General features: G+C 54.4%; 2 protein-coding genes across 2 annotated transcripts in view; one reads left to right on the forward strand and one right to left on the reverse strand.

Annotated features, from left to right (window-relative positions):
* Positions 1-116: 116 nt before the first annotated feature.
* On the forward strand, positions 117-2,389 carry LOC104401965 (fatty acid-binding protein, heart-like; the record flags this gene model as incomplete). Its single annotated transcript, XM_010009711.1, has 3 exons — positions 117-289; positions 1,602-1,703; positions 2,299-2,389. Coding segments are annotated over 3 exons (329 nt in total), but the record flags the coding sequence as incomplete, so codon positions are not given.
* A 1,626-nt stretch (positions 2,390-4,015) lies between these two features.
* Positions 4,016-10,645, reverse strand: part of ZCCHC17 (zinc finger, CCHC domain containing 17) — a 10,998-nt gene continuing 4,368 nt past the window's right edge. The window contains exons 6-7 of the mRNA XM_010009709.1: positions 10,195-10,343; positions 4,016-4,201 (exon numbers count right to left, since the gene is read on the reverse strand). Coding sequence (XP_010008011.1) covers positions 4,016-4,201; positions 10,195-10,343 — 335 coding nt within the window. The remainder of the gene's footprint in view (positions 4,202-10,194; positions 10,344-10,645) is intronic.

The following is a 10,645-nucleotide window of genomic DNA, read 5'->3' on the forward strand; positions in this document are numbered from 1 at the left end:
GGGTGGGGAGTTTTGGGGTTCACCCCCCCCACAACCGTGAGGAAGAAGGTGATGCTGGAGGGTGATGCCGCATCCTGCCCCGCCGCACACCCTCACCCTGTGCCCTGCACCCTCAGGCGTGAGCTTTGCCACACGGCAGATGGCCGGGCTCACCAAACCCACCACCATCATCGTGCTGGATGGTGACAAGGTGACGGTGAAGACCCAAAGCACCTTCAAGAACACAGAGATCAGCTTCAAGCTGGGCGAGGAGTTCGACGAGACCACGGCGGACGACAGGCACGTCAAGGTGAGCCCTGACCCCCACGTGGGACACTGTGGGTTCAATGGGATCCAGCCGTCACCCCTGTGGCTCTGCTGCTCCAGCCTTGTTGCCAATGGAAGGATAAACCCTCTTTGCTCACCAGGGTTGGGGTTCAAGCCCGCTCTCATTCACCCCGTTTTCAGCTGGGGTGCCCTGGGAGCAGCATGGGGAGGACGAGAAGGTTGTGCAAGAGCTGGGCTTGCTCAAGAGGAAGCAAAGGGATGTGGTGGGTTGGCAGCAAGAGGAGTCCCTGCTCCAGAGCAGGGATTGGGGCACAGAGCTCTCTGTTGAGCCCCCCTCTTTGCTCTCTGGGCAGAGCTGCAGCAGGGATGGAGCAGTTGGATGATGCTGAACCCAATCGGGCTGTTCCTCCCCGTAAGAGCAAGGACAAACCACCTCAAGAAGGGTCTGAGCTCCTTCCCTGGCCTCTCCCCCCTGCACAGACATTGTCCCCTGCAGCACTGGCCCAGCCCCTGTTTCCTAGTTGCCCAGCAGCTGATCCCATGCACCAAGTGCAAGAGCTGGGCACAGAGTGAGGATGGGCTGAAATGGGATGAGTGCAGAGGGGATACAGGGCAGCGGATCCATGTCCACAGCAGATCCATGTCCGCAGCAGATCCATGTTCACAGCAGATCCATGTCCGCAGCAGATCCCTGTTCACACTGGCTGGAGCTGGTGGAAACTATGCTTGCAGCAGCAAAGCATGTGACAAGCACCAGCCCCTGCCACAGCCCAGGACGTGCCCTTCGGGTGCTCCTCAGCTGATGGCCAAAGGGCACAGGAGGCTGCCCTGGCCATGGGGCTGCCACCATGTGGGGCACCCCAGATGTGTGGGTCCAGGGCCATGGGGCTCCCAAACTGTGCAAGGAGATGAGTTGTCTGGAGACCTGAGGTGTGCAGAGAGCCTGGCTCTTACGGCGCTGTGGGGACAACACCATGGGGAGACCTGAGCTCTGCGTGCGTGGGGGGGAAACAGAGCCATAGGGGGACCCGAGGGGCTCTGGAGGAGCTGGGTGTGGGGCACAGGGCAGGATGTGGCCCTGGCAGCCCTGGTGCTGGAGCCTGTCCCGGCACAGCTCTGGGCTCACACTAACCTTGGCAGCAGTGGGGTTTGGGTGCTGAGTCAGCTGCAGCAGCTGTGCAAACATCAGCCCGGGAGCACAGGCATTTGCTGGGTCAGCCCCTCCAAAACCCTTCCCAAGCTCTCTGGGTTCGGATCAGAGCCCCAGTAACTGCCCTTGATACCTGCCCTGATACCTCCCCTTAGTAATGGTGGGTCTTGTTCTCTCCCCTCAGTCCTTGGTCACACTGGATGGAGGCAAACTGGTCCATGTGCAGAAGTGGGATGGGAAGGAGACGTCACTGGTGCGGGAGCTGAAGGATGGGAAATTAATTCTGGTAAGGAAATAGAAATGGTTTGAAAGAAGCACAAGTGGTAACAAGTGGTTGTTGAAAATAGGTGGTTTAGTGGGAGAATCGGAGAAAAACTGCTCTGGGGATATGAGAAGCAAAATCATTATGTGTAATCTATTTAAAAGGCGTAACGGGAATGGTGTAACTTAAGGGGTGCCGTCATGCTTTAAAAAAGAGGAGGGGGAGCTACAAGAAACATGAAGAGGGGCTTTGGACAAGGGATGTAGCGACAGGACAAGGGGAATGGCTTTAACCTGCCAGAGGGGAGACTGAGATGAGCTCTGAGGCAGAAGCTCTTCCCTGGGAGGGTGCTGAGGCGCTGGCACAGGGTGCCCAGAGAAGCTGTGGCTGCCCCATCCCTGGCAGTGTTCAAGGCCAGCTTGGACACAGGGGCTTGGAGCAACCTGCTCTAGTGGAAGGTGTCCCTGCCCGGGGCAGGGGGTTGGAACTGGAGGAGCTTTAAGGCCCCTTCCAACCCAAGCCAGGCTGTGACTCTGCAACCAGAGGGGTTCAGCCCAGGACAGGGCAGGCAGGAGCTGCACCAGCATCACAACTAACGCCCCCCTATTTCTACCACCAGACTCTCACCATGGGCAATGTCGTGTCCACCCGCACCTACGAGAAGGCCACATAGACGCTGTCCCCAGCTCCCTGCCTGTCACCTGGTGCCACGTTTTGCCCCCCACACACCTCAGTCCTCGCCCCACACCGGGGTCCCGGAGCCCGTCACGCCATGGGGCCACCCGCTGCCCCTGTCCCCATTGCTCGGGGGCTGCTGGGGCTGGTCTCGTGGGTCAGGGCTTTTGATTTTTTATTGATAATGGGAAAAAGCCACGTGAAGGATGAATAAAGGTCTTGTTGTTACAGCTCCGGGAGCAGCTCCTTGGGAAGAGGGGGTCTGGCACGTGCTCACCCACAGGTTCCAGCCCTGGGGAGTGTGTTGGGGGGGTAAATCCAGCCCTGGCACTGATGGGGTTAAGGAGCCTCGATCCCTGTATCTGGGCTCAGCCTGTTCTCTGAGCTGTGGGAATCAGAGGTGGTCACGGATAGAACTGTGCTTCTCCAGGAAGAATATGAGTTTACTCCCACGGCTGCTCTGGCATCAGTCCTCTGGGTTCCCAGCATGTTCCATCCACAACCCGTGTGCTCTGCCAAAGCTGTGCTGAGACGGGGACTGAGGTCACCAGCACCTCGGGTGTGGGTTTGGGAAGGAACCGGCCTCAAAGGGGACTTGGCTGTGGGGAAGTGGGGTGAAAAGCACCGGGAGGAGGAGCAGCTGCCCCGTGTCCTGCCATGGCAATAGCTGAGCTCCATCCAGCCCCATTCCCGCCTCCATGGGAGCAACAGCTCCCATGTGGCACATCTGCCTGGCTGGGACATGCCAGGGATGTTCTGCTGCTGGAGAGCTCAGCTCTGCCACCCATTCCCTGGGCCTTCAGCTCCACTTACAAGGCTCATCCTCCACACCAGAAGGCTTCTCATCCCATCACATGCCCCTTCCCACTGTAGGGAACCTCTCAAAGCAGCCAGGACTTTCAAACAACCCCTTTAATGCAGGTCTCACCCCCTCCCACAGCCCTACCCTGACTCTTTCACTGCCCAAGACCAAGTGTAGAACACCCAAAGGACAAGACCAGGCACAAAGTGCAGCTGGCAGTTGGAGAGGTTTATTTTCCACCACTTACCACGGTGCCAACACACCACAGTTAATGTTTACTTAAAATATCTCCACTCACCTCTTTGCTCCTTACTTTTCCCCTCCCAGTGGTTGCAGCCAACATCACGGTTGCAGCCAACATCAAGGGGAAGGTGTAAGCCTAAAGCCAAGAGGCTCTGCACTGGGAGGACACAGGACACGGTGCTGGGATGGGCAGGCAGAGCATGGCTGAGCTGCTCCACCTTTCACAGGCCATGTCATGCAGGCCCCATGTCCACAGAGCTGCCAGCACTGGCAGCACCAGTGGGACAGGAGGCTGCAGCCAGGATTGGTGCTGAGGAAGGAGTGTATGGAGCCTGCGGATGGGAGAGAACAGCCTCCTGCACCTAAAGTAACAGAGGAGGATGGGGACTGACTCAACCCTGCACCACTGGATGCCCAGAGTTACACAACCAGAGCTCCCAAGTGGAGATTACTCGAGGTGAGCACTGTGGTACACACCTCCCACTGGAAAGGGATCGGGCAGAGCACCCCAAAGCGGATGAAGGCTATTTAATGGTGGCTGAGCTGTTCGGTTCTGCTCCCTCCTCATGGTGCACACCAGGGGCTCACTGCTAGTACTCCACCAGCCTGCTCAGCCTCAGGGCTTCTTCTTATGCTTCTTGTGCTGCTTCTTCTTCTTCTGGGCCTTGCTGGCCTTCCCCGAGTGCTTGTTCTTCTTGCTGGCTGGCTGAGCCCCGTCGCTGTCCGAGTCTGAGCTGTCTTCAGAGGATGAGGAGGAGGAGGAGGAGGGCTGATGCTTGTGCTTCTTCCTCTTCTTCTTCTCCTAGAAAATGAAGGAGTACAAATTAAGGTGGGAAAACTGCCACCTCTGCTCCCACCAGGGCACCGACACACACTCTGCAACAAGCCCTATGAGCTGGGACAGGGACAAGCCCGTTCCCACCCGGGACGTGCGTTCAGCTCTGACCCATGAGGCTGGATTCAGGTACTGCTCTGTTCAAGCTGCACTGAGCAGAGGAGGGTGTCAAGATGTAAATCTAAGCCTGAAAACTCTTAAGCAGGTCACAAAAGAGAGCCCCTGCTCCACAGGCAGAGTTTCCTCTGCTATTTGAGGCTGTTCTTATTAACAGAGGTTGGCAGGATGAAGCCTTTTGGCCAACAAAATGGGTTTGTACAGCAGCCACATGGGTGCCAACACCATCCCAGGCAATGCAATGTGCAGACGTGCTGGAGCACTCCCAACACACCCTTCCCCTTGAAGGAAAGCCCCAAGCCAGGCAGAGGCTCCCTGGGGTGAGGGGTTTGTGCAACCCCTTGCACAACCTCCAGGCAGATTGCACAGCTTCCCCCTTCCCCAGCACAGCATCACTGAGCCTCTGGGCTGTGCTTCTGCAAAGCCCTGAAACAAAAGATAAGCAGAGCTCAAGAGATGACATTTAGATGTAGGATGAGAATGGCTGGTGCTGGAATAAAGCTCCTGAGGAAGTTGGAAATGGATCTAAACCCTCTGTTTGGAGGCATCTGACTCCCAAGTGGAGATTACTCCGAGATGAGCACTGTGGTACACACTTCCCACTGGAATGGCATCGGGCAGAGCATCCCTATAGCTATAGGTTATTTAATGGTGCAACATTACAAGCTGTAGGTATTTGATTAGCAAACAGGACCTGGGAGAGGATCTGATCCCCCTGGATCAGATGCCAGTGACACACAAGCTATTGTGAGCTGCACTAGATACAGCCACAGCCCAGCTCCTTTCCCCCTACACAAACTTTTTCCTTACTGGACACATCTCCTCTAGCCTGGTGTCATCCTGGGTTTGTAAGACCACGGCCTGCAGTTGAGATGACACAGCAGCACTGCAGCTGAAGGTTGAAGCAGAGCATGAGAAAGGAGCCATGGCCGTGGCACTGCCCTCCATGCTGGCCACCACCTCTGGATGGCTGAGCCTGTGCCAAGAGGTGGAAGTGCAGGATATTCACTTTGAAGCATCAGTCAAATAAGGCATCATTACAGGATGGGCAGATACTGGATGGAGCAGCCTGAGGAGGACTTGGGGGTGTTGGTCAATGAGAAGCTCCCCATGACCCAGCTTCAGTGTGAGTTTGAGCCCAGAACCCCCCTGTGTGCTGGGTGCACCCCCAGAGCGTGAGCAGCAGCTCAGGGAGGGGATCCTGCTCCTCTGCTGTGCTCTGGGGAGGCCCCCCTGCAGCCCTGATCCAGCTCTGGGGCAACAGCACAAGAGGGATGTGGAGCTGCTGGAGAGAGGCCAGAGGAGGCCCCGGAGCTGCTGCGAGGGCTGGAGCAGCTCTGCTCTGGAGCCAGGCTGAGTGAGCTGGGCTGGGGCAGCTGGAGAAGAGAAGGCTCCTGAAGGGGACACCTCAGAGCAGCTCCAGTGCCTAAAGGGGCTCCAGGAAACCTGGAGAGGGGCTTTGGACAAGGGCCTGGAGGGACAGGACAAGGGGAATGGCTTGAACTAGCCAGAGGGGAGATTGAGATGAGCTCTGAGGCAGAAGCTCTTCCCTGGGAGGGTGCTGAGGTGCTGGCACAGGGTGCCCAGAGAAGCTGTGGCTGCCCCATCCCTGGCAGTGTTCAAGGCCATGTTGGACCTGGATGAGCTTTAAGCTCCCTTCCAACACAAACCATTCCATGATTGAGTGTAAACTGGTGTCAGACCTTTAGCCCCCATGGCCAGCCCTGTGCTCATCTGGTGGTGCTGGAGCAGGTGGAAATAGCTGCTCACCCCACTCATCCTGGTCTCTTCAGGTCTCTCATGTATCTGGCTCTTTGCCGCTGTTCCCTCATGTAATCACGGGTTCATTCTCCCTCCCTTGGCTTAGCTCCTGGGGGCTGTGGTGTCCTGAGCCAAGGAGGTGGCCTCCCTGAGGACTCCTTGTCCTGTGACTGGCATAACCGTGCCCTTGGACTTGCTTCTTTCTGCTTCCTTGTGAAATGAGGGCATGGTCCCAGCATCCCTGCCAAGGCAGGGGTGATACAGCATACCTCCCCTAGGAACACTCTGCAAGCCCAAGGGTACCCTTGAGGTTGTTGGGAACGCTCTTGGCAAGCAAAGGAAGCAGAGTGCTTGGCTTGGGACTCCAGGCTTCTCCCCTTACACTCTGTTCTGCAGGGGAATGAAGAACATGTTTGGGACTGGCTCTTGACTGTGGTCTGTGTCCCATTGTGCTGCTCCCCAAAGTCTGAGCAGGGCCATGCTCTGAACACACCATCATGCACCCTCCTGCAGTTAGAGGTGGTGGTGGTAAGCTGGGCTTTCCATCTGCCTTCCACCAAGGCTTTTCCTGGTGTAGTGATCACAGAATCACAGTGAGTATTAGTGAGGGAACACAAAGGAGGGAAGGGAGGTAGCAGCCTATTTCACATGAAACAGAACAACTCCTTTAGGGAGGTGGAAGAGCAGAGACAACACAAGGACAGAGCTGAACATGAAGCAAAGAGCCCTCTGGGACTCCAGGGGGGAGAGCAAGGAGGTGAGTTCACTCCACACCTAACAGACCCCTGGCAGGGAAAAGGTTGGTGGAGTTCCACAACAGCACCATGGTCACGGATGTCACCCCAACTGGAATGTCTACATTTTTCCATGGGACAATACCACATCACCAAGTCCCCCACCCCCAGATGAAGGGCAGAAGGAAGTTGTAACAGTCTTTAGAAGAAGAGGCTGGTAAAGAGTTAAATCTTCCAGAGAAAGGGATGCAGCAAGGAGAATTTTCTCAAGCTTTTCCAGCCCGTGCACATGGTGAGAAAGTTTGACAAGACCTTAACAAGTGAGAGAGTTCCATTCCGGAGCTTGGGAAACTTCCTCAGCATGGGAAGGCTGAAGACAGGACAGGATGTCACACGCTTTCCTTCAGGATTACAGGGGGAATGGAAGGATCAGGGCTGCAGGGGGGGTCTCCCCCGAGCACAGCAGAGGGGGACAATCCACTCCCTGAGCTGCTGCTCACACTCTGGGGGTGCAGCCCAGCACATGGAGGGGTTCTGGGCTCAAGCACACACTGAAGCAGGGTCATGGGGAGCTTCTCCTCACCCAACACCCTCAAATCCTTCTCCTCAGGCTGCTCCATCCAGTCTCTCCCACCCCCGGTGCTGAGGATTTCCTACTGCTCTGCCTAAAAGCTGGCACTACAGGAGACCACAGCACCCAGCAGGCTCTCTCCTGCCCTTTGCAAGGCAAGGTGCTCCAGGCTATGCCTTAGGAATGTTCCAATGGTTCATTCCTAGTAAAGGTATTTGATTTGAGATAAGACAGGAGTGTCCAGAGCTCTCCAAGACACTGAAACCTTTTTGTCAGACCCTTTTGTAGAGTTAAGGCCTCATTCAGAGGCTTCATGCCTGTGTCCATGTGAAAAACTGGAATGGATTTCCAGGTATCTCTCTTCGTGCAGCTCCAGAGGTGCCAGTGATCCTTCTGGGAGGGTTTATTCTTAAAGAGAGAAAGCAAAAAGGCACAATTCTACCCGCCTCAGTTTAATTCCAAGCAAGGTTCTGAAGGTTTTAGTGCACCCTGTGCTGGAGTTCCAATCAGGATTAATCTCAGAGGCAGAATCCATTCCATGGCATTGAACAAATGCAGAGAGAGGGAAGCAGAGAGGACAGGCAGAGAACAGCACAGTGTTTGAAGAGCTGGGCTCTAAGCTAATGCCATGTAAGAACTGGTAGAACAAGCACCAGCTACAAGGGAGAATGGGCTGAGGCTTGATGAACCACAGGTCACTGAGCAAGCAACAAAGTGAGGTGTGGTTTTGACATGAAGAAACAACATCTGCAAGGAGAACATGCCTGGAAGCCTTTTCCATGTGGGAGGAGCAGCAGCAAGTCTGCCCAGAAGGTATCACAAGTCCCATTTACTACACAATCCCAAGGCCCATCTCAAAACCACCCCAGTGATGAATCTACCAATGGATGTGAGCAGAAGATGGGAGGCTTTAGAAGAATTTAAACTAAAGGGGTTACACCTCATTGTCACTGCAGATCTTCTCTTGAAAGACAAGAGAAGGAAGAGGAATGGGAAGGGCTCATGTCTCCCAGCACACCTGTCTCCCACAGCAGCTCAGCACAGACCCACTCTGCTGCTTCCCATCGGAACTCCTTCATCCTGGGACCCAAGGAGTAAAGTGAAAGGACAGAGCCATGTGCTGCTGGAGCCAGGCTGAGAGAGCTGGGCTGGGTCAGCTGGGGAAGAGAAGGCTCCTGAAGGGGAGACCTTAGAGCAGCTTCAGTGACTAAAGGGGCTCCAGGAAACCTGGAAAGGGGCTTTGGACAAGGGCCTGTAGGGACAGGACAAGAATGGCTTTAACCTCCCGTGGGGAGATTAAGATGAGCTCTTGGGCAGAAGCTCTTCCCTGGGAGGGTGCTGAGGCGCTGGCACAGGGTGCCCAGAGAAGCTGTGGCTGCCCCATCCCTGGCAGTGTTCAAGGCCAGCTTGGACACAGGGGCTTGGAGCACCCTGCTCTAGTGGAAGGTGTCCCTGCCCGTGGCTGGGCAGGGGCTGGTTGGAGCTGGATGAGCTTTAAGATGTCTTTAATACAAACCATTTCATGGTTCTATTAGCGGAAAGAGCACCCAGAAACTGCAAGGAAGGATCAGATCAGGGAAGGAGAAAGTATTGAGTGTGAGCATCCAAAAATGTTCATGCTCTTGCCATGGTACTGAAGGGATACGGGTAGAGAGCAGTTCCCTGTCTACTCATTTGAATGTAAAGCTCTACATTCATGTTACAGCACTGGATGGGATGAGGCAATTTGCACTAGGTAGAATGAGCTATTTCTACTGTGTGTAAATCCCCAGGGGCTCCAGGCAAACAGGGAAGCACATGGAGGCTCCCAGACAAGATCACAGCAGGCACTCGAGACAACAAGGGAGCTATTCACATCGAGGATCCCACATCCTGCCTCTAGAAAGCTCAAAGCAGCACTGGGAAACATCAGGAAACTTTTGATCTCCTCCTTGAGAAGGGAAGAGGATCAAAGGAAGCAGCAGGCTTGAAAGGAAAGCTGTTAATCCCCAATTCCCCCCCCCAAAAGAAAACTAGTAACAAATTCAGGATAGTGACCCAGATCTCCTGTAGTCTCAGCAGCAGAGACTCCACCGGGAATCCCCATCCCAGTGGACAGGCACTGATAACAAGGAGCTGTTTGCACACCTCTGTCATTTCTCCCCTCATAGCATTTAAGTACCAGTTACAGAAGCCTAAGACAAACTATATTCAAGACAAATCATTATCATTGCTAGAGGAAGGAGAACCCAAACAGGAGGAAACAGCCCTGCTGCTCCCACTCTGGACTCCAGCTGTGAAGGGGCTGATGAAACAGTTTGTTTCCTGAAGTCTAAAGCTGGAATACTCAGTGCTGTATAAACACACTGACCAGCTCCTGGTTTGGATTCAGGTCTCCCTTCTGCTTTACCCCAGCTCTGAAGGCAGAGCTCAAACACTGGACATAAAAGGTCTCTTATCTCTTGACGTTTTCCCATGAACAAGAATTACTGCAGAGCCTGGAAGTGGAGTGTGCTCCTTGTGCAAACACAACTGGTGCCATTCCCCCCGTGGGGACAGATAAGGCCAGAGCACATGGCACTGCCTGGGTCAGGCCACTCGCTGCAGAGGCAGGGCAAGAGCAGAGACAAGGGAGAGGAGAATATGAATTACCCAAAGTTCCTGCTTTGCTCCACAACTGAGCCACCTCCTCAGTCCAGAACTGGCTGCTCACAACCACGGGGCTGTAGTAACTCAGATGTAACTACACAGGACAAATGTGGCTCGTTTTTCCAGGCCAGCAGCAGGGCACCTCATACCTTTTTCCTTTTCTTTGAAGGCTCATTGGCCAAGCTGCTCTTCTTCTGTCTTTCATGTCCTGCTGCTGCCACCTCCTCTTCTTCCTCTTCTGGAATGAGGCTGTATTTGGTACCTCCAGGCTGCACGAAACACTCCTTGGCAAAATGACCTGGAAAATAGTGTTTGAAGGAGAAAGCCACCTCTTTTTTATTATTATTCTTTAGTTAAAACTCTATTTCAGACTCCTGAAATGCTGCCAATGATCATCTTACTAAATCACAGTCAGAGAACCCACGGTTTGACCCAACCTCTCGGCTAGTTTAACGTGCCCTGATTAAACAAGCCAGGAGCAAACACAACCCAGGTCATTCTGGAAAGATTAGTCAGGAAAAACATTAAGATGCTCTTGTCTGAACAGGGCAAGTGATAGAAACATGTCTGTGCAAGGGCTTAAACAGGAAAGGTGGATGG

The sequence above is a fragment of the Nestor notabilis genome, unplaced genomic scaffold (genome assembly GCF_000696875.1).
Source record: "Nestor notabilis isolate BGI_N333 unplaced genomic scaffold, ASM69687v1 scaffold32562, whole genome shotgun sequence".
In the NCBI taxonomy this organism is placed as follows: Eukaryota; Metazoa; Chordata; class Aves; order Psittaciformes; family Psittacidae; genus Nestor; species Nestor notabilis.